The sequence below is a fragment of the Oncorhynchus keta genome, chromosome 15 (genome assembly GCF_023373465.1).
Source record: "Oncorhynchus keta strain PuntledgeMale-10-30-2019 chromosome 15, Oket_V2, whole genome shotgun sequence".
NCBI classification, from domain to species: Eukaryota; Metazoa; Chordata; class Actinopteri; order Salmoniformes; family Salmonidae; genus Oncorhynchus; species Oncorhynchus keta.
Window position 1 is genome coordinate 26,512,565 of NC_068435.1, and position 26,237 is coordinate 26,538,801.

General features: G+C 42.0%; 2 protein-coding genes across 4 annotated transcripts in view; both read left to right on the top strand.

The window, feature by feature from the left end:
- Window positions 1-1,729, top strand: part of LOC118395109 (cadherin-12-like) — a 33,759-nt gene extending 32,030 nt beyond the window's left edge. The window contains exon 12 of the mRNA XM_035788894.2: window positions 727-1,729. Coding sequence (XP_035644787.1) covers window positions 727-1,259 — 533 coding nt within the window. The 3' untranslated portion in view covers window positions 1,260-1,729. The remainder of the gene's footprint in view (window positions 1-726) is intronic.
- A 5,310-nt stretch (window positions 1,730-7,039) lies between these two features.
- Window positions 7,040-26,237, top strand: part of LOC118394680 (cadherin-18-like) — an 82,183-nt gene continuing 62,985 nt past the window's right edge. The window contains exons 1-2 of one of the 3 annotated variants that reach the window (XM_052463772.1): window positions 14,071-14,194; window positions 14,305-14,319. The gene's annotated coding sequence lies outside the window, so the exon portion shown is untranslated. Of the gene's footprint in view, window positions 7,367-14,062; window positions 14,195-14,304; window positions 14,320-26,237 lie in introns of those variants that run through there. The other 2 variants (XM_035788126.2, XM_035788127.2) reach the window with 2 other exon arrangements.

The window sequence follows — 26,237 nt, forward strand, 5'->3', positions numbered from 1 at the left end:
GCAGAGTATTTCAGAACTTTTCATCTGACACCTTGAGAATGAGAGTAATAATGATTACCCCACAAGTATTTATTTCCAACTACAGTATGAACTCTGTAAATGCAATTAATCAGAATGTTAAAGTGTATCATTTTACACTAGGGGGAGCTGAAGTCCTAACGTACAGTAACTTCATTAAATTGATGTCACAATTTGAAAAATGGCCCTTGAAACAGTCCCATAACCATAATCATACTTATAGGTCGATTTAGCTCATTTTTCTTGGTCTGGCCATTCCCCCCTACTTTTTCCTACTAAAGTATCTCTTGCTGTTGCATAACACAGTGAGCACTTCATTAGTATGGAGTAGGCTGCTGTGCTGTAGTCTCTACTGTCTGCCATTGGGAAAGAGGAAAAGGGGAGGGAGAGGGAGATGAAAGCCAGGTGAAACAGCCTTTCATCCTGTCTCAGTACTACAATAGTGACAGATAGCATGTCAAAAATGGATCACGGCTGGCCTCAGGCTGTGATTATTTTAAGTTCTCCTGCTGAAAAAAGAATGTCTGGAGAAATAAGGAAATTAGCTAATGGCTCCTAACACATGACATCCAACGGTCTCTCTTCCCATACCCTCCTACAGTACCTTGAAAGGCTCTTGAAATGCACGTCAATGTATATTTTCACTGCAGTACATCTATGTATGTAAAAGATAACACACTGTGTGTGCTTGGTTCTTTTATGTTGTAGCGATCTTTGCACTCTATGTCGGCCTGAGACGGCAGAAGAAGAGGGAGACGTTGATGTCATCCAAGGAGGACATCCGGGACAACGTGATCCACTACGATGATGAGGGGGGCGGCGAGGAGGACACCCACGCCTTCGACATGGGCACTCTGAGGAACACCAAAGCCATCAAGGAAAAAATGCTCTGCAGGGGCACAGGGTCAGAGGTCACCGCCCAAACTGAGATCAATGAGTCAACCCCCACCACAGAGGGCAGCGCAGACATCATCAGGGACTACATCCACCAGCGTCTCCAGGAGAACCACCTGGGTTTCTCTGCTCCGCCGTATGACTCACTGGTCACGTATGCCTACGAGGGGGATGGGTCGGTGGGCGAGTCGCTAAGCTCCATCGAGTCGTGGATGGCAGACGGAGGAGAAGACTTCAAATACCTCAGCGAGTGGGGGCCACCCTTTAAAACTGTAGCAGGGATATTAGACAAAGACAAAACATATCCTCCCGTGGCGGAAGTGGAGGAGAGCCGAGAGTACTTGTGAGGACAAGACAAGCAGAAAAGACTAATGTGTTACTTTTATGGTAGATTTGTTTTTAAAGACAATGGGAATCAAATCAAGCCTTTCAGTTCAGTTTTAATCATATTTTGTGGTGGTTGTTATTGTTGTTTATTTAGAAGACAGAACATTTTAAATGTTTTATTAAAATAAACTTGATAACCCTCTCTAAGTGCCTCAGGAACTGCTCTGTTTGTATGTAAGTAAAAATGTTGTCCGAATATCCAGAAAAGTATATTTAAAAGAGTCCCTCTCAACCATCCTCACATAGGCCAGCTGCACTCAATAAACCTTTAAAAGCATGCAATTGTGAAAAACTCTTATCCTTGGATTTTGATGACCAAGCTCGAATTGACAGTACTGCTAATCACAATAGGCAAATTGTTTCCATCGAAAACAAGACCCAACCAATGGGACTTGTTTGTCTTGTGCATCAGTGAGGAGCTACACGTGTTCATCCCCTTCTATTCTTGTCAAATTAAATGTCAAGTGATTTTTAAATGTCAACTGCAGTGGCGTCTTTTATTGTAATGCAATTCTTGTTGAAGACCATGAGGTTGAGACTCTATCTGGAGAAATACAAGCTTTCGACTTAACCACACACAAACTTCATTAAGCAGTCGGATGTATACATTTACTTTACAGCAAGTCAGCAGGGTAAGCTCAGACCGTTTCAGAGCATTATTTGATTTGTTCATCTACAATATGTTTAACATATTTCAATGTAGGCCTATGTTGATCTACCTAAATGCATACATTACGTTATTATAATACTAAACTAATAAATAATACTAATATAATACTAATCCTTGAGTAGGCAAGTGATAAACAGTTAATTGTTTTAGCGTGTGTTTTATTTGTTGAAGTAAGCAAATAGGTTGTGAACCTACACTGAGTGTACAAAACATTAGGAACACCTTCCTAATATTAAGTTGCACCCTCTTAAGCCCTCAGAACAGCCTCAATTCGCTGTGCATGGACTACAAGGTGTCGAAAGTGTTCCACAGGAGTGCTGACCCATGTTGACTCTAATGCTTCCCACAGTTGTGTCAAGTTGGCTGGATGTCCTTTGAGTGGAGGACCATTCTTGATACACAAAGGAAACTGTTGAGTGTGAAAAACCCAGCAGTGTTGCAGTTCTTGACACACTCAAACCTGTGTGCCTGGCACCTACTGCCATACCCTGTTCACAGGAACTTAAATCTTTTGTCTTGCCTATTCAGCCTCTGAATGACACACGTACGTACACAATCCATGTCTCAATTGTCTCAAGGCTTAAAAATCGTTCTTTAAACCATCTCCTCCCCTTCATCTACACTGATTTGTGGATTTAACAAGTGACATCAATACGGGATCATAGCTTTCACCTTGATTCACCTGGCCAGTCTATGTCATGGAAAGAGAAGGTGTTCGTAATGTTTTGTACAATCAGTTTATTGTCACACCTTGAAGGTGACATAAACAGTTTTTACGGTAATTCCTTTTTTATTGTACTGGTAAAAACCATATGGATGATTTGTAAGTGTGTAGCTCAACATATCCAATATCCACACACAGCGTATTTATTCTACTCCCAGAGAGCAACATGACATACACGTTGACCCTAATCAACATGTCATCATTCTAAATCATTGTTATGTTATTCACATATACAGCAGTAACCCCCAGGCCAGAGGCAGCCACAACTCTGGAAGTGAGAACATGGATGAAGACATCATCATCAGGCTGCTAAACTACCGATACCCCCCACTACACAATATTATGTTCCTTGCTCACATGCTGGGGCCTTTATTGGCCATCCTAATTCCGTGCAAAGACATTCACTGTGGCTATTTAAGAAAATCTATTTTTCCTCAACACTATACCACCATCAGAGGTCTAGAAAGACAGTTGAAATGGCATTTTCTGAGGAATTTCCTTCTCTATGTTGAAATAGATAGATCATAAAAAGTTCCTCTTTGATGAATCCTCCAAGATGATAATTATGTGTGCGCTATCTTTCTCTTTCTCCACAAAACCACTTATTTTGTCCACTTGTTGACAAACTGTCATTTCCAATGCATAACGAGCACAACATCAGAATTCTTCTTTTAACTACTTTAACTAGCTCAATAAGAATAATTATGGAAAGCAGGGGCTGAATCGTGACATCTTATTGTCTCAGTTATCTTGTGAAGATGATTGTTGCATGTTGACTCAATATATAGCTTTGAGATATACGGTTAATTGGGGGATCTGAAATACTGTAGCCTTAAATATATTAACAGTTGCATAAAGTCTTAGTGCTGTAAGTATTTTTTTTTATTGTTAATACTATTAAAAACTGAAGAACCCTTCAATATTCCTTCAAGGTTATTTTCAGAGATTTCATGAAATAATGATTCAGGTCAAATCCTGTTACTCTACTGTATTAGATTTTTGAACAAAAATAATGACCCAGACAAGACATTGATTAAGTGCTTTTAGATGAGCATATGCTACAGTACACATACACAGCAGCGTATACCCCCATTAAAGTCCTTTCCCCATTCTTCTTCCCAAGTGAAGTATATCATTCGTAGTTTTAGCTTCCAGGGGAAAGTAATGTACTTTGTCGAGACAAAAAAGGGCAAATTATAAAACCCCCTCAGTTTGAGAAACAGGATTTAGAAAATGGATTGCTGTGCCTTCTTTTGATTCATAATGTATTCATGGGGGTAGCAGAGGAAGTCAGACCAAGCGAAAACAAACCGGAGACAGTCATAGTAATGTGTTTTACTCCTGCTGTTTTCAGCCACCTTTAGCTTGTTCATGGGTAAACAATTATGAAGAACGTGAGACGCATCAATGTTTGCATGGGCTTATTGTTATATTTGTCTAAATTTCTACATGACCTGAAGGCACACAGTGGGGAGTTACATTCTGTTTTGTATCAAATGGTGAAGGATTTCAAGACTATTTTCCCTAAGGAAGACTACAGTATTTCCTAAGGATGATACCAGTCAGTCCCCTTCACACCCTTTGCATTTCAAATAGATTTTTTTAGATGCTCATATGCATCAATTCGGGCGGTCTCAATGGTATACATGCTGCAGTTTTTTTGGGGGGTGGGGGGTTGCCAAATTTCTCTACCAAACTCTGCCAAATTTCTAATTGGTGTAATGTAATCCAATCAGTACAGTAGCAGCAGCCTCATATTGATTTTCTTGTTAAATTGAGTCCTCATTACAGTTTTTTTATTCGCTTTGGTACAATTTTCACAAGTATGTGATGAATTAAAAAATACTCTTAGTACAAATAGGTAACACTTGTAACGCAGACAGTCTTACATTCAAAACCTTTAATTGTGCGTTCATTTTGTTTGTAGACATCTTTCACCACACAACCTTTGTTCCAAAATATAAGTTTAATGCGAAATATAATGAGTACATTGGTTCAATCACAAATACACAACATAATGATATTATATCTTCTCATTTTAAAAACCATTTAATCCAATAGCAAAACATGTAGTATGCTACAGTACTATTAAGTACAATACAATACAAAATACAATACATCCCACTGTTTTCACATTAGGCACCACTCATAAAAAATGAGTGAACATCACATTTCCATAATATCTATTCCAGATGTGATCAAAGGTGTTATAATCTTTCACGGTGTAATCAAGTGAAAGAAATGAAATAAACAATGTTTAGCAGGCACTAGTTTGCATCAGAATTGCAGTAAATATCTTCATTGTTCATGCACCTGGGGAAAAGCCATGTCTGACCTACAGTACCAGTCAAAAGTTTGGACACACCTACTCATTCCAGGGTTTTTCTTTATGTGTACTATTTTCTACAATGTAGAATAATAATCCAAATAAAGAAAACCCCTTGAAGGAGTAGGTATGTCCACATTTATGACTGGTACTGTACATTATATGTTTATGTTTCTACTTTACAGATATACATTTTCATTAGGTACACTGAACAAAAATATAAACGCAACATGGAACAATTTCAAATATTTTACTGAGTTCACAGTCCATTTAAGAAAATCAGTCTATTGAAATAAATTCAATAAGCCCTGTCTATGGATTTAACATGATTGGTCATTTTTACCTTAAAAGAAAAGGTAGGGTGAGCCTCCCCTGAGTGGCACTGCATCGCGTTGCTTTAGGCATCACTACAGACCTGGGATCGATCCCAGGGTGTGTCACAGCCGGCCATGACAGGGAGACCAATGAGGCAGCGCACAATTGGCCTAGCGTCGTCCGGGTTAGGCGAGGGTTTGGCCAGGATTTCCTTGTCCCATCGTGCTCTATCAACTTCTAGTGGTGGGCCAGGAACCTGCAAGCTAACTACGGTCGCCATCTGGACAATGTTTCCTCCGACACATTGGTGCGGCTCCCGACCTTCGCCTCTTCCGAGTCTGTAGGGGAGTTGCAGCGATGGGACAAGACTGTAACTACCAATTAGGGAGAAAAAGGGGAATTTTAAAATAAAAATATAAGGTAGGTGCTCAGATCAGAAAACCAGTCAGTATGTGGTGTAACCACCATTTGCCTCATGCAGCGTGACACATCTCCTTTGTATAGAAGTGATCAGGCTTTTGACTTTAGCAGGTGGAATGTTGTCCCACTCCTCTTCAATGGCTGTGTGAAGTTGCGGGAACTGGAACACGCTGTCGTACACTTCGATCCAGAACATCCCAAACACGCTCAATGGGTGACTGGTGAGTATGCAGGCCAAGGAAGAACTGGAAAATGTTCAGCTTCCAGGAATTCTGTACAGATCCTTGTAATATGGGGCCATGCAACATGAGGTGATGGCCGGGAAATGAAAGGTACGACAATGGTCCTCAGGATCTCATCACCGTATCTCATATGGGTGTCAAGTTCTGACCTTAGTTATTTTACGTCTTTGTTTTAGTATGGTCAGGGTGTGAGTTGGGTGGGTTGTCTATGTTAGTTTTACTATGATTTGCTATTTCTGTGTTTGGCCTGGTATGGTTCTCAATCAGAGGCAGCTGTCAATCGTTGTCCCCGATTGAGAACCATATTTAGGTAGCCTGTTTTCTATTGTGTTTTGTGGGTGATTATTTTCTGTTTTCTGTTCTGTGTCTGCACCAGACAGAACTGTTTTCGGTTGCCGGTTTATTGTTTTTGTTCTGTGCTCAAGTTCTTTATTAAAAGTTATGGACACATACCACGCTGCACCTTGGTCCTCTTCTTCTTCCACCATCGACGACCGCTACAATGGGACCAAAACTTTACATGTTGAGTTTATATTTGTGTTCAGTGTAGTTCTCCAAGTTTGTAGTAGACAAAGCAGTTTACATGTCAAATCTCTAGGTTTACCAAACGTTTAAGTGATCATCAATTAACAGCAGTGGGCTTAAGTAATAGTAAAATGTCTTTAACAAAAGAGAAGAGAGTCAAATTAAAAGAAATGTGAGCATTGCACTGTGAAAGGCAATTACTTCATATGAACATGTATGGCAAAGTGAAACATGTACAGTATTTCTAGATGACTGTATGTTTTGTGTGTTGTACTTAGTCAACTACCTTTTTGATGATCTGTTTACAGTTTTGAACTGAGTTGTGAAAATGTACCACATACTTGTGAAAATTGCACCAAAGCGATTAAAAAAAACAGTATTTTCCATCAAACCCAATTGATTACACAACAGTAGTGGGAGTGCAAGAGCACAGGAGAGTCTGAGTGTGTGTGCGAGAGGGGGGTTAGAGAGAGGGACAGAGAGAGAAAAATAGAGCAATAGAGAGGAGAGAGGGGGGACCGAGAAAGAGAGTGAGAAAGAGGAGAACCAAGAGCAAGAGGGGGAGAGAGCAGACTGCCAGAGTCATGTGCTGTCGTACTCTTCTTTTCCTCTGTATATGTAAACATTTTCTTGTACTGGACATTTTTTCCTGTTTGTGGCGGTGATCAAATGAGGACAATGCACATCCCTAGGTCTCGTGGGTGACTGGAGCTCTGGATTTGTTCATTCTTTATAGCATCCTGAATGCAGCGTGTGCATTGCATTCCTCTCTCTGCATGTGGTTTCTGTACCTGAGTCACGCGCCTTTGAGATGGAGCCATGAGATTTCAATGAAAGTGAAACAGGTAGGGTGGAACACTCCTGAGATTTTCTAGTTGATAGAAAATGTTGTTTTCAGTTACTTTTAAAGAATGTTTTGTGTGGGACTGTCGAGAGCTATTTCCGGCTGAGGGAATTTTCACTCATAAGGGATGGCTTTTGTTGTGTTGTCTTATAATATACATCGGATAGGCATGGAATGTACAGAGGATGCGGTGGAGAGGACCGACAATAACATGTAAGAGAGGAATTCAGTAGAGGCAGTAAAAAGTATTTCGAAATGCTGTGTACAATGAGGGTCTTTAGTGATGAAGCAATTGAAGTGAAAACAGCCATTTACATGAACTGACAGACTAGTGAGGAGCACATCAAAAAGAAACATCAGAGGGTAAGGGCAGATAGCTCACTTAATTCAGTTTCAGTTCACATGGCTGGATAACTTCAAGGTTCTGAGGCTGTCGATAGGTGTGTGTGTGTGTGTGTGTGTGTGTGTGTGTGTGTGTGTGTGTGTGTGTGTGTGTGTGTGTGTGTGTGTGTGTGTGTGTGTGTGTGTGTGTGTGTGTGTGTGTGTGTGTGTGTGTGTGTGTGTGTGTGTGTGTGTGTGTAAATGCTTGCGACCAGGCATGTGTGTGTATTGGCAGGGTGGTGTACTACACTCTTATGTATTTCATTATAATGTGTGCATGTGTGCACCTTCATTCACAGTGTGAAAACACAAAATAATTGGTGAATATATACAGGCAACATTTAATTATGCTTACTTAGTTTCTCAGCAATATCCTGGAAATACTTTACCTCAGAATAAAGTGTATCCTAAGTGTTAATTGTACAGCTATGTATGACTCATTGGGGCATCAATAACCTCTATTCCAAACAGGTATGGAGTGCTCCTCTGTCTGTTGAGGCTCTTAGACTGGATGCACCAGCACTGACAGCTGCAGCTGGCTTGTGAATCGCTTTTCACACCGCATAAGGCAGTAAACCCAGAGAGGAAGAGGCGAAGCGTGAGGGTTTTTACTCTGCCCAAAATCTGTCCACGTTAAGCAGATCATTCACTGTTCATTCACTGAGTTTTTATATGGGGGGCAATAAGAGAGAGTTGAATTTAGTCAAGATACAAATTTATATTTTGATATGTGAGGCTTATTTGATCTAATGGAAGTTTCATAATGATTAGGTTGTTACTAGTGTACTGATATAAGTAGAACACGTGACATCCCAGAAACCTTAAAGAAAAAACACTTTATATCGGAGTTGTCCCTGTTGAAGTCTATGCATATTCATGAGGCTAGCATCTCACTCTCCATTGAATACAGGCGGTTGATGTCAACACCCCTCATTGAATATTCAAAAAAGTATTCAAATAACAAGATGTATCCACCAGTTTGACAGCCCGCTGTGCCGCTCGGTGGACGATGAATCTCATTGTTATGGTGGAGACACAAGCATCTCATAATTGTATCCAGTATCTCTGGTATACCTCAGACAGACAACAGGATCTCATATCATGTGGAGAATGTACTGTAGAATAATGCAGGGATATTACACCATCTGTAATGTGGCCAAAAGTAGTGCACTTTATAAGGAATAGGGTGCCATTTGGGACACAGACATCATATAACAGTCTAACACCTACTCAAACCAGCCTCAAGTGATGATTCTCTGGCCTGACCTAACTGACTGTTAATGAAGTTGTCCACCATTAAAAGTGCTGTGGGTTTGATCACATGTGATTTTTATTTGACTTCAGTTGCAGCTTCTCAGCATGACAGCTTAGAGTGTAAATCTCCCTCTGACATCTGAGGAGGAACTCTACCAACTGACTGGCAGTCCAGAGAAATACCCACCATAATAAACTAGTTTAGCACATTTTGAGAGATTAGCAGCTCAACAGCTTTCATCTCCCATCTTATCAGGTTTGGTTCAATCTTACCTTTTATCAGCTGTCTCTCAGTAGAGTCCCATCTTCTCTCCAGAACCCATCAAGCAGCTGTCGTTCTGTTTCTTTGGGATTTTGGCAATGAAGCTCTTTACCTACTGCCCCAGCTGAACTAGTGGATACAATATTTATGTTTCCAGTATGAAGAAAGTTAGAGGTAGTTTCTTGCAGGTACCCATAGACTTCCAGTCATTGCGCTAACGCTAGTTAGCATTGGCTCGTGAAACTACCTCTAACTTCCTTCATACTGGACACAGAGAAATAAAAATGGCATCCACTAGTTCATCTGACTCTGGGGAAGTAGATAAAAGGATTCATTGCCAAAATCCCAAAGTATCCCTTAATGAACAGCAGCTGTTCTTTTAATATGTTTATAATGGGGACAATTCCACTGTCATTTAGCTCACAAAGTAGTTCAGAAGTTGTCCTTCAGGAGAGGGTAGGCTAAGGCACAAACGTGGACATCTCAATATTACAGTATGCTGATATGCAGACATCCATCTTTACAGCACTGTCTCATCAGGGTCTGCAGTTGAGTAATGACTATGTGTGATGAGGCTCAGACTGGCATTGTACTCAAGCCCCAAATCCTAATGACCAAAGGTAATTGCATTGGGGATAATTGCTAGACACTTTCATGTTAACATCATGACGTGTGGATAATTGTCAGACTTATCAGTCATAACATGAAAGGTCTGCCATACAGTTGATAACTATTATGTGCTGTTATGGGATATGTTACCAAAATTGGAAGACCATTTTGATATTGACAGATAGCAATATATGCAATTTTGTACTTAATATGATTTATCATACTGCTGTAGTTGGTATATGACCTGTTACTTTGGCTGCCCTGTTTCTGTCCAGCTTTGGCAGCTCCACTGGCATTCCTATATAATATTAAGGCATGCTCTCCAGAGTATTCCAGGCAATTATGGCCTACCAGGAGTGTGCTCAGCAAAAGTAAAACATTTGCAGAGGTAACATTTACACAACAGACAATCCCAAACCGATCCGGTCATTTCATGTATGTAACACACATTTCCCATTCCCGAGGATAAACCAACAGGGGTGTAGTCTAAGAATAGATACTGTGTGCAACTTGAATGCATAGTGCGCCATATTCGTCTTGGATGTTTCAAGGAAAGCTTCATTGTCGAATTGTGTGTCGGTTACTAGCATGAACATGCATGTGTATAGAGGGATACATGATTATATTCCATTCACATAGTCCCAAAACTATGACTCGTCTCCCTATGGCACTTCTTGACACATCTAGTAGAAGGATTTTTACTAGAATGATGTGGATTAGTACTCATGTTTTTAGACAGGCCTAACATAACTAACACAGCCACCCATCAAACCGCAACAAAAAAACTCTAACAAAACCAAACAGACATCAGGTCATTCTGTGAGAACACATTGAGAACAGAGCAACATGAAGAGAAAAAAAAATAACTCCCTTGCTTCAGCACCACTACACCCACAGCTTCCCAGGCACCCAGTCAGAATAACAACAGATTGATGCTGATGCCGCCTGCCAGTTATCTGCTCTTTAGCCACTCTATCACTTACTCAGAAAGGCGCCCTGTCACTGAGAATGTCCACAGGAATATTTGATGGACCTATACCGGTGATCCCAGACAGCGATGAAAATGTGGCCACAGAAATAACAAGCTGAATGAGATAGAAGACTGTCAAGTCTCTGTAAGGCTCCATTCCTCCATTCCTAATTTATCTGACACCCCAGTGTCAGAGGGTGAGGGAATGTAGGGTGACAGGAAATTGGAAATAATATAACAGTCCCCAAATGTTGAGAGCAGTTTGTTGGATTCGGAAGGGTTATACGTTGGTAGCTCCTGAGGAGAAACCTAGAGCGAGCACACTTTTATGTGCAAAGAGAAGTACGAAGCATATGAAGTTGAGTGGAGAAGAAAGAGAGGGAAGTTATGATGGGAACTCTATGTGATGTAAGTGGCTCACTCAAGTGCTCAGAGTCAGTGGAGGAGAAGAAAGAAACTTTAAAAGAAGTTTCCATCAAATGCCTGATGCCGTTTCCTAGTTTAGCTTGAAATAGAGAGAGAGAGAAATTATCTCAGACGACAACCTACCTCATTGGAAGGGTAAATTGGAACAATTTTAACATTACAATGACCCGTCAGATAGAACATAATCTAAGATACTGTAGTAAATGTTTAGCCAGAGATGTGTTAGTATGTTAACACAGGGAGAGGAAAATTAGTTACCCTTCTCTAAACTTTGTAGAGAATCAAATAGAGTTCCAAGATGTAATAATATATTGCCCTGCTCAACTTTGCCAGTCAAATAACGGTTGTTATAGTGCTTTACTATGAGCTCAATATAGTAGATATGATTTTCTGGTTGCCCCCTATATCAGAGCCCAGCTTGTGCTTTCTTGAACCCCTGCATGCTTGAGCGTTCCATGATGTTGACCTTGCAGTAGTTCTGGCCCACTAAAGTGACTGCCTCACCGAGATTAATGCCACACCTTTTGTAATCTCAGTCACACACCACCACTACCACAGCCATGAAAATAAATGACTAGTATCAGTGCCCATTCGTCATCTTTGACTAATGCCCAACTGTGGAATTGCAATGTGACATTTATTCACAATTTCAAAAGATAAGAGAAGGCTCTACCATGTGCATGGCCTCCTCTTCTAAATTGCCAACTGCCTAGCTGCCTGGAAAGAAAGTGCATTTCTGGATGGAAAATGAGCACGGGGGAAAGCTTTCATCACTAAACACATTGTAATGCATTCATTTAAATGACTAAAGCCCTTGTCAAAGCTTAGACAAAGAAGACATGAGCCATGGTATGGATACACAGGCGTATTGCATATAGTTACCAAGGCCAGGAGTTTTTGTTGTAGTTGCTGACTATGAGATGAGGAAAACTATGGGCCACACAGTGCAAATATCACGTAGTATAGTTTCAATGTTCCATTTGGAAGATATTACATACACTCTCTCTTTTCATAATTTCTGTAACTTGGCTCGTCAAATTCAAATGATTTGAAATTGTGATATTTAAGTCAGTTAATGTAATTGTCTTCCTCTTGGGCAAAAGTCTCCCTGACACCATGTAACACTGATGCCGAATTAAGATATTGGATAATGGGACCTTGTCAGGTCCACTCATTTTAAAGGAATTACTGTCTCAAGGGCTTGGCTAAACTAGTTTGCATTAAACATTAAGTTATTTGATGAGCGATCATGCTTTGTGATATGCTGATGTAGATGCCATGCAGTATCCCCAGACATTGAAAATGCTTTTTAAAAAGTATAACCCTCTCATTCAATTATATGTTGCAGTTATAGCCTAACGCCTCATGATCGTGGATCAAATATTTTCTAGCATAACTCAAATCTTGTGAATTCTTTAAAATAACTCATCCACCTGGTCAATTCATGTCAGCATGACAAAACATTGAGGTGAGGCGAATTTAAGGACACCTTCCTAATGTGGAGTGGCACACAGACACAATAATCCTTCTTTAACCTGTCTCCTCCCCTTAATCTACACTGACTGAAGTGGATTTAACAAGTGACATCAATAAGGGATCATAGCTTTCAACTGGATTTACCTGGTCAGTCTATGTCATGGAAAGAGCAGGCGTCCTTAATGTTTTGGACACTCAGTGAATGTTTTTCATAGGTGAAGGTAAAAATAAAAATCTCTATTTTCTTTGTAAATCTTTGAATTATGGGAGTATCCATGAACAATTATGTTTGTTGAAGAGTATGTGTGTGTACGAATAGTACACACAATTGTATTCTCACTGCATAAAATGCTGCTTTTTGTCAGAGAAAAGCTATTCCTAAAACATTGTATACTATATTGATTAATTTCCTGTGACAAAAGTCACAATAAACATTGTGACAACCAACAACGCACTGTGTGACATCCAACCCCGCGATTGGGCTGGTTGTCACAAGTGGACAGATTGTATTTGATGGCTTATAACGCCATGTTGGAATAAGATATGAGGATCAAAATGTTCCCCATTCCAACCCAGGACCTTAGTATTTCTCCTAATATTGAAAATAGTCTTGTAAGTTAAACTGGTGCTGAGAAATACACACAAGAGTAAACAGTGTGACAACCAACCCCGGTCTCCCCTACAGTGTTACATAACTCAACCTGGGGCCCACCAACAGGGCCACTCATAATGTTGGCAGAGGTAAATAAATAAATGAGTCTGAAAAGATAAATCAACTTCCTATCCTTTGAAGATGTGGGTGGATACCGGGCATAGATGATGGATGGCATGGGAGTCAACTGTGAAGGTTTGATGACTTGGGGGCTCTGGTATGTAAACCTAGTTTTCCTCCCATAAGCCCTTTGTTTTATCACATTCTCAACTCTTTGCTTTCTTCCATGATACTATGCGCAACCCTCCCTACCCTGTATTTTTTTATGTGCCGACACATTCGCTTTCATCTCAGTTAAAAATGCCCCATGGTCTGGAGGGGCTTCACGATCTTTGCTGCACATCACTCTTCCCTCCCTCCCATTCACTCTCAGTCTTATATTATTCATTAGGATTCCTTTAGGAGCAACACTCACCTATATTCAACCCTCTGCTTTGAGCTTGTTCCACCTTAGTCACTGATGCAGCAGATGTAGAAAGAGAGAGGGAGAGAGAGAGAGAGAGAGAGAGAGAGAGAGAGAGAGAGAGAGAGAGAGAGAGTGTGTTTAGTCAGCCAATCAGAAGCCCACTCCAGAGCTGCTGCAGACAAGTAAGGCAGCAACCTGGCGGATTGAGGAGATGACTCCACTGAGGTGGATTGGGAGCAGCAGTTGACAGATGGGGTAGGAAGCAAAATGAAGAGGGAGAGTCTGATCACAGCTCACTGTTCACACACCTTATCATCTGTTTGGAGAGGAAAGGTAAAGGGAAATTGTTCAGCACTTTCAATCCATCTCTGTTGTCATAGCCTTCACATCTGCTACTGTTTGTGCTTCTACTCCTGCTGCCTCTGCTGTTGGAACCTCTGAAGCTGCTTTCGCCTGTGGTGAGCACTGCTGCTGTGAATAAGTGCAAGTTAATTTGTTTTATTCACGCTGCTTTAGAGCCTCTCTATACGGCCAGGGGTGTGCTAAAGCAAGAGCCCTGACGCCACATTTTCAATGGTTTTATTGTTTGAGCTTTAATGAGCAGTGGTGTCCTTTTTATTATCACCAAGGTATCTATCACATTACCATTGGACCTCTCCTCACTCATTGCTCCAGCTCTAAGATGGAACAGGAGAGTGGAACCCTGTGGAAACAATTTCACTGCTCCATGATCAATTCACTGCAGTCTAGCAATTGACTTTGTTAGTGCCTCAGAAGGTGTAGCAGGCGAAAGACCTGGAAAAGATGGCGGTTCTGCAAAAAAATCCACTTAACGTGTAGAGGAAGAATTATAGTTTCTGCAAGTGCTGATTTGTATAGAATACATAAGCGTGTATTTAAGCTGCTATTTTAAAATGCATTCGTCAGCTGCTGCTCATTAATTTTTGATTAGAGAGATCCATGCTAAATGTATGTATAATTCCCTCCATTGAAAGGCCAAAGCAATTCTCCTGAATTCAGTTTAATCTACAGGGGGAGGTTTAAGACTCACTGGGACAGCCCGTCTCCGCTAGCTAGATACCTCTTCACTAATGCCTTATGCAGTGGAGATGTCAATGTGCCAGACCCACATCAATTCTTCCCTTGAGTCATTCTCTGGACTCTACTAATCCTGTAATGAACATTCATTCTCACCCTCAGCTCCTGAGCCTTACTAAAACAAGGAGTGGTCTTTCTTCCTTTCCTCTCCCTCCAGTCTCCACAGAGGGAGGAGGGAACCGGAAGCAAAGTCAAATTAGATTATTTTTGGGGAGCAAAAATCCCCTGCTAGGTTTTGTAGTTCTCAAACCCTGGGAGATGAGTTTTATGAAAGACATTTCTGGGTAAATCCCATTTGACCATGGTGGTGGATCCATGGTGGTCCCATAATGTTTTACTCAAACTATAACCAGTGACAGTGTGTGTTCTAGTAAAGATAGCGAATGCATTGTCTACCAAAATAACATTATTGCCAAGCAGGACATAGCATTTAAGAAAGTGTTTCTTGATTGCAATTGTTAGATGTGTTAGCAAATGGCCAGATGAACAGAACATGACAAACCTTGGTCTTGAAGACCTATAGTATAAACTTCAAAATATAAAGCTGCAGTTACAGCAGGGTTGGGCAAACCTTTTGGCTCGAGGGCCTCATCGGGATGTTGAATGCCAGAGGGCCGCACAGATTGACCGATTTGTTTGTTAAAATCAATGATGATTGGGATCAGTGATGGATGGCATGAGTCAACTGAAGGTTTAATGACTTTGGGGCTCTAGCATGTAAACCTCTTTCCACCCATAAACTCTTTGTTGTATCACACAAATGTGTCTGCTTGCTTCCACAATAGTAGGCACAACACTTCCTAGCCTTTGTGTTTAATGTCACATCACTCTTCCCTCACTCTTATATTATTTATTAGGATTCCTTTAGGAGCGACACTCGACTTAAAGCGAATTCAGCCCTCTGCGTTGAGTCGTCCCTTACGCAGCTGATAGAGAGAAAAAAAAAAGGGATTGTGTGCGAGAGTAAAACATTTAAGGAAATGCTGAGATGACTGTATGTGCCAATCAGGTTTTAAAATGTCCCAGGCCACCACACACATTTTTGTTGAAATGAAATGACTGTATATAAAAAGGACTTCAGGGCAATGTCATAGTATTCACGATGGTGTTACGGGATGTCTTAAAGCAGTACGTCAGTTATCTTGAGGCATTAAAACAACTTACCTAGAAAGGTACTCCTGACTGGACATTCACATTATTTTACATGGTGTCAGAAGCGGGATGACAGGCTCACTACTAAGAAAGTTGACTATGGCTAAGGTTGACACACCGCAAAACTTTAGCTTTGATAAGCCGACAGAATGGAAACAAGGTTAGGAGATTCAGAACCGTGTCCAAATTGGATCAGGAAGATGGTGATGCACAGGTCAGTTCCCTCATATACCAGCAGCGAGGCAAAGAACATTTTAAAATCATTCATCTCTGCATCAGAGGATGAAAAAGAAGACATTGACATTGGCATGAGGAAATAGAATTAGTACTTTTTCCCCCACAAACAGGATGTTATTCAAGGACGTGACTGTTTTTAATCAAAGAGTACAGAGCCATTTATCAGAGCCCTTTACATGCTTTCAGAGCATTGTGACTGGTGCGAATAGAGATGAGCGTATATTCGGGACTGAATTGTCGTGGGCATACTGGATAAAGGACCGTCTCACAAACTTCAGATCTCACGTTAGCAACTATTGTACAATAAGTCTGTCAGAGAAAGTTAGCATGCAACTAAGCAGGCAGGGAGAAGCTGCGTGATGTGCAGGAGATCACAAGGGGGCACAAGAACCCAAAATGGCGCATGAAATGGAATGAAAACAGAGATTTAAGGGACACAGAGCAGAAGGAAAATGCAACCCTGTGTTGGAAAATGCAACATAAAAAGCAGGAAAGATATCTAGTGTCAGAAAACCAGATATTGGGAAAGAATGTGCCACAAAATTGGTTAGTGAAGTTACAGAATATTACAACCAAGCATATTTTTTGGCATCCGTTAGCAATGCCGGTAGGAGTGATGTCCAACGGACAGTGCAATTTCTCAGTGGTGCAACACCTGAAAAATGAAACATTTACGCTGGAACAGAAGCTTGTGTTATGTTTGAAGAGACATTTGATATACTCATTTCAGCCGTCTACCATTACTCTGTGAAGCCCCAGGGGCTAGTTGAATTGTTTAGGGCAATTTCAAGCGACCACCACATGCAAAGAAAAGCACTACTCCTTCACAGTATGTCGTTCAGGGACCGTGTGTGAACAACTAACTCAGCCGGTCAACAGCAGCTGAGATTTGCCTGGTGAAACGCATCAAACAGGTTTATGACGCATTAGGACAACACTGAACCAGTGAAAATACAACTGAAAGAGAACAGTCATATGCAGTGTACACAGTGCAAAGCTTTCAATACCATTTATGCAGAAGGTGAAAGAGGAGTTGTGCAGGATAGAGGAAAATGACATTGTGGAGAAGGTGACAACCAAAAGATTGGTGTGCACACATGGTGCCTGTCTTAAAGAAATATATATACAGTGGGGAGAACAAGTATCTGATAACCTGCAAAATCGGCAGTGTTTCCTACTTACAAAGCATGTAGAGGTCTGTAATTTTTATCATAGGTACACTTCAACTGTGAGAGACGGAATCTAAAAAAAAATCCAGAAAATCACATTGTATGATTAAGTAATTAATTAGCATTTTATTGCTTGACATAAGTATTTGAGAGAGATATAAGACTCTAGCTTCAGAGGTTTTTTGCAATTTGGTTCTGTCATTGGCAGCAGATAACTGGAAGGAAAGGCGGCCAAAGGAAGTGTTGGCATTGGGATGACCAGTGCAATATACCTGCTGCAATATACCTGGTGGAGCACGTGCTACGGCTTGATGTTGCTATGGTGACCAGTGAGCTGAGATAAGGTGGGGCTTTACCTAGCAAAGACTTATAGATGACCTGGAGAAAGTGCGTTGGGCGAGGAATATGTAGTGAGGGCCAGCCAACAAGAGCATACAAGTCGCAGTGGTGGGTAATATATGGGCCTTTGGTGATAAAACGGATGGCACTGTGATAGACTAAATCCAGATTGCTGAGTAGAGTGTTGGGGGTTATTTTGTAAATGGCATTGCCGAAGTCAAGGATCAGTAGGATTGTCAGTTTTACGAGGGTATGTATGGCAGCATGAGTGAAGGAAACTTTGTTGCAAAATAGGAAACCGATTCTAGATTTAATTTTGGACTGGAAATGCTTAATGTGAGTCTGGAAGGAGAGTTTACAGTCTAACCAGACACCTACCTTAGCCAAATACATTGAAACTCAGTTTCACAATTTCTGACATTTAATCCTAGTAAATATTCCCTGTTTTAGGTCAGTTAGGATCACCACTTTCTTTTAAGTATGTGAAATGTCAGAATAATAGTAGAGAGAATTATTAATTTTAGCTTTTATTTCTTTCATCACATTCCCAGTGGGTCAGAAGTTTACATACACTCAATTAGTATTAGGTAGCATTGCCTTTAAATAGTTTAACTTGGGTCAAACGTTTTGGGTAGCCTTCCACAAGCTTCCCACAATAATTTGGGTGAATTTTGGGCCATTCCTCCTGACAGAGCTGGTGTAACTGAGTCAGGTTTGAAGGCCTCATTGCTCGCACATGCTTTTTTAGTTCTGCCCTCAAATGTTCTATGGGATCGAGGTCCGGGCTTTGTGATTGCCACTCCAATACATTGCCTTTGTCGTCCTTAAGCCATTTTGCCAAATCTTTGAAAGTATGTTTGGGGTCATTTGGAAGAACCATTTGCGACCAAGCTTTAACTTCCTGACTGATGTCTTGAGATATTGTTTCAATATATCCACAATTTTCCCTCCTCATGATGCAATCTATTTTGTGAAGTGCACCAGTTCCTCCTGCAGCAAAGCAACCCCACAACATGACGCTGCCACCCCCATGCTTCACGGTTGGGATGGTGTTCTTCGGCTTGCAAGCATCCCCCTTTTCCTCCAAAGATAACAATGGTCATTATGGCCAAACAGTTCTATTTTTGTTTCATCAGACCAGAGGACATTTCTCCAAAAAGTATGATCTTTGTCCCCATGTGCAGTTGAAAACCGTAGTCTGGCTGTATGGCAGTTTTGGAACAGTGGCTTCTTCCTTGCTGAGCGGCCTTTCATGTCGATATAGGACTCGTTTTACTGTGGATATAGATACTTTTGTACCAGCTTCTTCACAAGGTTATTTTCTGTTGTTCTGGGATTGATTTGCACTTTTCGCACCAAAGTACGTTCATCTCTAGGAGATAGAACACATCTCCTTCCTGAATGGTATGACGGCTGCGTGGTCCCATGGTGTTTATACTTGTGTACTATCGTTTGTACAGAGATGAACGTGGTACCTTCAGGCATTTGGAAATTGCTCTCAAGGATGAACCAGACCAGAGGTCTACAAATTTTTTTCTGAGGTCTTGGCTTATTTCTTTTAATTTTGCCATGATGTCAGGCAAAGAGGCACTGAGTTTGAAGGTAGACCTTGAAATACATCCACACGTACACCTCCAATTGACTCACATTATGTTAATTAGCCTGTATGTAAACTTCTGACCCACTAGAATTGTGATACAGTGCATTATAAGTTAAATAATCTGTCTGTAAACAATTGTTGGAAAAATTACTTGTGTCATGCACAAAGTACATGTCCTAACAGACTTTCCAAAACTCATTTTGTTAATTGTTTGTTAATTAACAAGAAATTGGTGGTGTGGTAGAAAAATTAGCTTTAATGACTTCAACCTCAGTGTATGTAAACTTCCGACTTTAACTGCAGGTATTTGTAGTTGTCCACATATTCTAGGTTAGAACTGTCCAGAGTAGTGATTCTAGTCGGGCGGGAGGGTGCAGGCAGCAATCGGTTGAAGAGCATGCACGGAAGGAGTGTTGTATGGCGTTGAAGCTCGTTTGGAGGTTTGTTAGCACAGTGTCCAAGGAAGGGCCAGATGTATACAGAATGGTGTCGTCTGCGTAGAGGTGGATCAGAGAATCACCAGCAGCAAGAGCGAACATCATTGATTAAAAAAAATAATTAAAGAGTCGGCCCGGGAATTGAACCCTGGTCCGGACAACAGGCCCTCCGATTTGACACACTCAATTCTGTCTGAGAAGTAGTTGGTGAACCAGGCGAGGCAATCATTTGGGAAACCAAGGCTGTTGAGTCTGCCAATAAGAATGCGGTAATTGACAGAGTCGAAAGCCTTGGCCAGGTCGATGAAGACGGCTGCACGGTATTGTCATTTATCGATGGCTGTTATATCGTTATGGACCTTGACCATGGCTGAGGTGCACTCATGACCTGCTCGGAAACCAAATTGCATAGGCTAGTAATAGCAGTTGCAACAGTTTAGATCATTTTAGAAAGAGGGCAGATCATTTTAGAAAGAGGGTCCAGATTGTCTAACCTAGCTGATTTGTCGGGATCCATATTTTCTAGTTCGTTCAGAACATCATCTGTCTGGATTTGGGTGAAAGAGCCCGGGGTTGGGCAAGTTGCTGCAGGGGGTGCTGAGATTTTGGCCGGGGTAGGGGTTGGCAGGGGGAAAGCATGGCCAGCCGTGGAAAAATGCTTATTGAAATTATCGATAATCGTAGATATATCGGTGGTGACAGTGTTTCCTATCCACAGCTCAGTGGGCAGCTGATGGTTACGGATTAGGCTTGTACCTGGAAGGTTCCTTGATAATTTGTGAGAGATTGAGGGCATCTAGCTTAGATTATAGGACGGCCGGGGTGTTAAGCATGTCCCAGTTTAGGTCACCTAACAGCACAAACTCTGAAGATAGATGGGGAGCAATCAATTCACATATGGTGTCAAGGGCACAGCTGGGGGCTGAAGGGGGTCTAACAAGTAGCAACAGTGAGAAACTTGTTTCTGGAAAGGTGTATTATTAGAAGTAGGAGCTTGAATTGTTTGGGCACAGACTTGGATAGTATGACAGAACTCTGAAGGCTAACTCCGCCCCCTTTGGCAGTTCTTTCTTGTTGGAAAATGTTAAATAAAGGTTCAAAAAAAGGCAACTTGCCCCAAGCCCCACCAGAGAATGTGTAAGAGCTGAAGAGAGTTATGGTTAACTAAGGAAGTATATCCCCATCCTTTCCATAGTAGGTCAACCACTGCATGAGCTCCTGAGGTCAAAGACAGCTTGGACTTGGGATCACGCACAGCAGGCATCCATCCAGCGCCTCAAAGAACTGATGTTCTGACGTTCTATGAAAGCAACAGAGCCACCGAAGTCTCGGCAGATGCAAGCATCTTTGGGCTTGGTGTTGTACTACTTCAGCTCCATTGAGAGGAGTGGAACCCAGTGCGTACTGCCACAAGCAGCTCACGGGGGGAGAAACCAGATACACGCAGATTGAAAAAGAGTGCTTGGTGAGTGCTTGGGCCTGTGTGAAGTTCGAGAAACGTCTGTACGGCCTGGATGACTTCAAGCTTGTGTCAGACCACATGCCCTTGGTCCCACTAATGAACAGCAAGACTTGGATAATGGACCTTTACAGTGCCAGAGACTACTCTTGCAGCTTATGAGGTTCCAACCCACAGCGGAGTACGTCAGGCAACATTTTGGCGGACACTGTAATGAAGTCTGTTGACACTCACAGAAAATAAAACAGACACACATACGAAAGTGGAGTGTTACGTCGCAGCCATAATCAGCATACCTGCTACACAAACACACACACGAAGAGCATCAGAGTTGCCACCGCAGCAGATGATGGAGATCAAGTACATCAGGTCAGGCTGTCCTGAACATGTGAGTAAAACCCCAGACAGTCAGTTTTTCCCCAATGAAAAGTGAACTGTCAGAGTACAATGGTATGGTCACAAGGGGGAACCACATACTAGTACCACAGACAGTAAACATTCTTGATAGAATACACGTTGGACATCAAGGTTGTGACTAAATGCAAAGAGAGGGCCAACGCCTCAGTAAGGGGGCCAGGGATCTCAGGGATAAAGAAAAAGCTCCTGTCTTGTTGTGAGCTTAGAACGGCACGGCAAAAGGAGCCACTAATCTCAACGTGACTCCGTGACAGGTAAGGAAATTAATTGCTCTGGATCTATGTGAGCATAACAAACAAAACTATCCGATAATCTCTGACTACTACGATACTACACACACCTACAACGACAGCACACAGGTCGCCCTGAAGCTGAAAGGAACCTTTGAAAGGTATGGCATTGCAGATGAGGTACTTTGTGATAATGGGCCCCAATTCTGTAGTTCCGAGTTCCAAGAAATGGCAAAGCAGCTTGACTTTAAGCACATTACTTCTAGCCCACACAACCCTCAGGGTGACGGTCACGCAGAAATGGCAGTGCAGACCGCAAATAGGATTCTCTTGCAGAAAGATCCACTGGTTCCTCATGTGCTACAGGTCAACCCCATGCACAACAACGGGAGCGAGCCCAGCATAGCTTCTCATCAGTAGGAAAATCAGAATGACACTCCCAACCTTGGAGAGAAACCTGCAACCTAAGTGGTCCAAAAAAAACACATCAGGCTAAAGGGTGCAGCAGAAAAGAGGGAACAAGCCCTCTACTACAACCAGCGTCACAGGGCGAGACCATTACAGTTGCTACTGCCGGGAGAAACCATGCTTACTAAGCTCGATCATCAAAAAGAGTGGACTACACCTACAAAGGTAACAGGTGAAAGCGCCAAACCCAGGTCTTACGTCGTCGAGATGCAGATAGGATGAACACTTACGTAACAATTGCCACCTCCAGGCAGTGCCTAGCCCAACTAAAGTCAAATCAAATCAAATCAAATTTATTTATATAGCCCTTCGTACATCAGCTGATATCTCAAAGTGCTGTACAGAAACCCAGCCTAAAACCCCAAACAGCAAACAATGCAGGTGTAAAAGCACGGTGGCTAGGAAAAACTCCCTAGAAAGGCCAAAACCTAGGAAGAAACCTAGAGAGGAACCGGGCTATGTGGGGTGGCCAGTCCTCTTCTGGCTGTGCCGGGTAGAGATTATAACAGAACATGACCAAGATGTTCAAATGTTCATAAATGACCAGCATGGTCGAATAATAATAAGGCAGAACAGTTGAAACTGGAGCAGCAGCACAGTCAGGTGGACTGGGGACAGCAAGGAGCCATCATGTCAGGTAGTCCTGGGGCACGGTCCTAGGGCTCAGGTCCTCCGAGAGAGAGAAAGAAAGAGAGAATTAGAGAGAGCATATGTGGGGTGGCCAGTCCTCTTCTGGCTGTGCCGGGTGGAGATTATAACAGAACGTGGCCAAGATGTTCAAAATGTTCATAAATGACCAGCATGGTTGAATAATAGGCATTACACCTGCCTCTCCTGAAAGAACAGGTAATAGTGTACTTTCAGACAATGGTCAACAAGAGACCTTGAGTGACAGCAGACTAGTGGTCAAGAACGGTTACTTACCAGGTCTGGTAGGGTTAACAAACCAGTTGTCAGACTGTACCTGTAAAGAACAACTATAGACACCAAAGGACATTGAAAAGAGAAACTACAGGTCAATAGACTGTCGGGGGGTTGTAGTGGTGATAAAAAGAAAATGTACATGTGAAATATTGCGTTGCTTTAGTGTTCTTTCAAAACCTTTACTGTAACATTGTTTCTGTTTATCGCTATTCTGAAGTATGGTTGTTTTCATTATGGTTACACTAACTTGTAGAAGGTGCTGAAAGTAAAAAAGTGTGTTAAAGTTAAAGGGGGAATTGTCAGTATTGCGCAACAGTGTTTTGGGATTTCGTAGAGCAGCTTTGTTGAGGCATTCTGGTGAGGCGTGCATTAAAATAACTTAACTTCAAAAGTACTGACTGGACATTCACATTATATTACAGGCAACACAACACAGAACCACCCAAAACATTTACAAGACAAAGGCCAACAGATAATACAATCAAAACAGTCTATTTGTCCTGGTAGGCGGCATTGTAGTCGTGGGTCGGTACAGGTCAGTTTGGGCATTGCCACTGCTGCCAGACTGCCACACCAATGCTGAATTCTGCAGCCCGCCACTTCAATGGATACTAAACATACAGATGAGTGGAAGAGAGCAAGGGTAAGGAGTCGGCCATTCTCGCCTTATCATTCAGTCTCACTCACACGGGTAATCGTTAGGCCCCATCTGGAAGGTGACATACTTCGCAGCAGCATCTCTGCATGTAGCACATTCTTCGGTCCAGCTCTGTGCTCTCCCTCTGGGTCCAGGCTGCCATAATGGTGGGAGAAGAGCGCATTGGCAGCAGCTGCAGCTCTGAGGCAGTTGTGTTTCCACAGTAGTAGCTCCTTTGGAACTGAGCTCTCTGCTCCCTTTTCAGCAGTCTATTGCTTGTTAAAGTGATTTTTTATTTTTTTATTTATTTCAACTTTATTTAACCAGGTAGGCAAGTTGAGAACAAGTTCTCATTTACAATTGCGACCTGGCCAAGATAAAGCAAAGCAGTTCGACAGATACAACAACACAGAGTTACACATGGAGTAAAACAAACATACAGTCAATAATACAGTATAAACAAGTCTATATACAAAGTGAGCAAATTAGGTGAGAAGGGAGGTAAAGGCAAAAAGGCCATGGTGGCAAAGTAAATACAATATAGCAAGTAAAACACTGGAATGGTAGTTTTGCAATGGAAGAATGTGCAAAGTAGAAATAAAAATAATGGGGTGCAAAGGAGCAAAATAAATAAATAAATTAAATACAGTTGGGAAAGAGGTAGTTGTTTGGGCTAAATTATAGGTGGGCTATGTACAGGTGCAGTAATCTGTAAGATGCTCTGACAGTTGGTGCTTAAAGCTAGTGAGGGAGATAAGTGTTTCCAGTTTCAGAGATTTTTGTAGTTCGTTCCAGTCATTGGCAGCAGAGAACTGGAAGGAGAGGCGGCCAAAGAAAGAATTGGTTTTGGGGGTGACTAGAGAGCGTGTGCTGCTGCTGGAGCGTGTGCTACAGGTGGGAGATGCTATGGTGACCAGCGAGCTGAGATAAGGGGGGACTTTACCTAGCAGGGTTGCACACAGGTGCACCAGGCCAAGGTTAAATCAGTCTCCAAGGAGACCAGACAAAAAGGAGAAGTAAATAAATAAATTAGGGAAACACAAAGAAAGAGAAAAGGAAACCAAAGTGATCACACAAAGTACAATTAAGCACAATAGTTACTGCAATTGAAACTAAGAATATCACACAAAAAATGTTGATTAAAATTCACAAATCAAATCAAATGTATTTATATAGCCCTTCGTACATCAGCTGATATCTCAAAGTGCTGTACAGAAACCCAGCCTAAACCCCCAAACAGCAAGCAATGCAGGTGTAGAAGCACGGTGGCTAGGAAAAACTCCCTAGAAAGGCCAAAAACCTAGGAAGAAACCTAGAAAGGAACCAGGCTATGTGGGGTGACCAGTCCTCTTCTGGCTGTGCCGGGTGGAGATTGTAACAGAACATGGCCAAATGTTCACATGTTCAAATGTTCATAAATGACCAGCATGGTCAAATAATAATAATCACAGGCAGAACAGTTGAAACTGGAGCAGCATCACGGCCAGGTGGACTGGGGACAGCAAGGAGTCATCATGTCAGGTAGTCCTGAGGCATGGTCCTAGGGCTCAGGTCCTCCGAGAGAGAGAAAGAAAGAGCTAAGTAAAAAAAAGTCACTGTAAACTCTCAAATACAAATTAAATACACAGAGAAAGGGCTGGTATCCAATTTGGGGAAGATTTAAGGGTAAGCAACATCTGACATATGCATGTGTGATAGAGAGAGACAGAGAGAGAGAGAGAGCATCTGTGTGCGCCTCCATGCCTGTGTGTGTGTGTGTGTGTGTGTGTGTGTGTGTGTGTGTGTGTGTGTGTGTGTGTGTGTGTGTGTGTGTGTGTGTGTGTGTGTGTGTGTGTGTGTGTGTGTGTGTGTGTGTGTGTGTGTGTGTGTGTGTGTGTGTGTGTGTGCGTGTGTGCGTGTGCGTGTGTGTGTGTGTGTTTCTGTGAGTCACAGTTTAGTCAGCCACTTACTGTAGAGCCCCACCCCAGAGCTGCAGCAGGCAAATGAGGCAGCAACCTGGCGGATTGGGAGATGACACCACTGAGCAGCAGTAGACAGATGGGGGCCACTGTTTGTGCTGCTACTACCTCTGCTGTTGGATCTTCTGAAGCTGCTTTTGTCTGTGGTGAGCACTGCTGCTGTGAAAAAGTGCGAGTTAATTTATGTTTTGTTCACGCTGCTTTAGAGCCTCTATACGTCCAGTGGAGTGCGAAAGCGAGAGCCCTGCCGC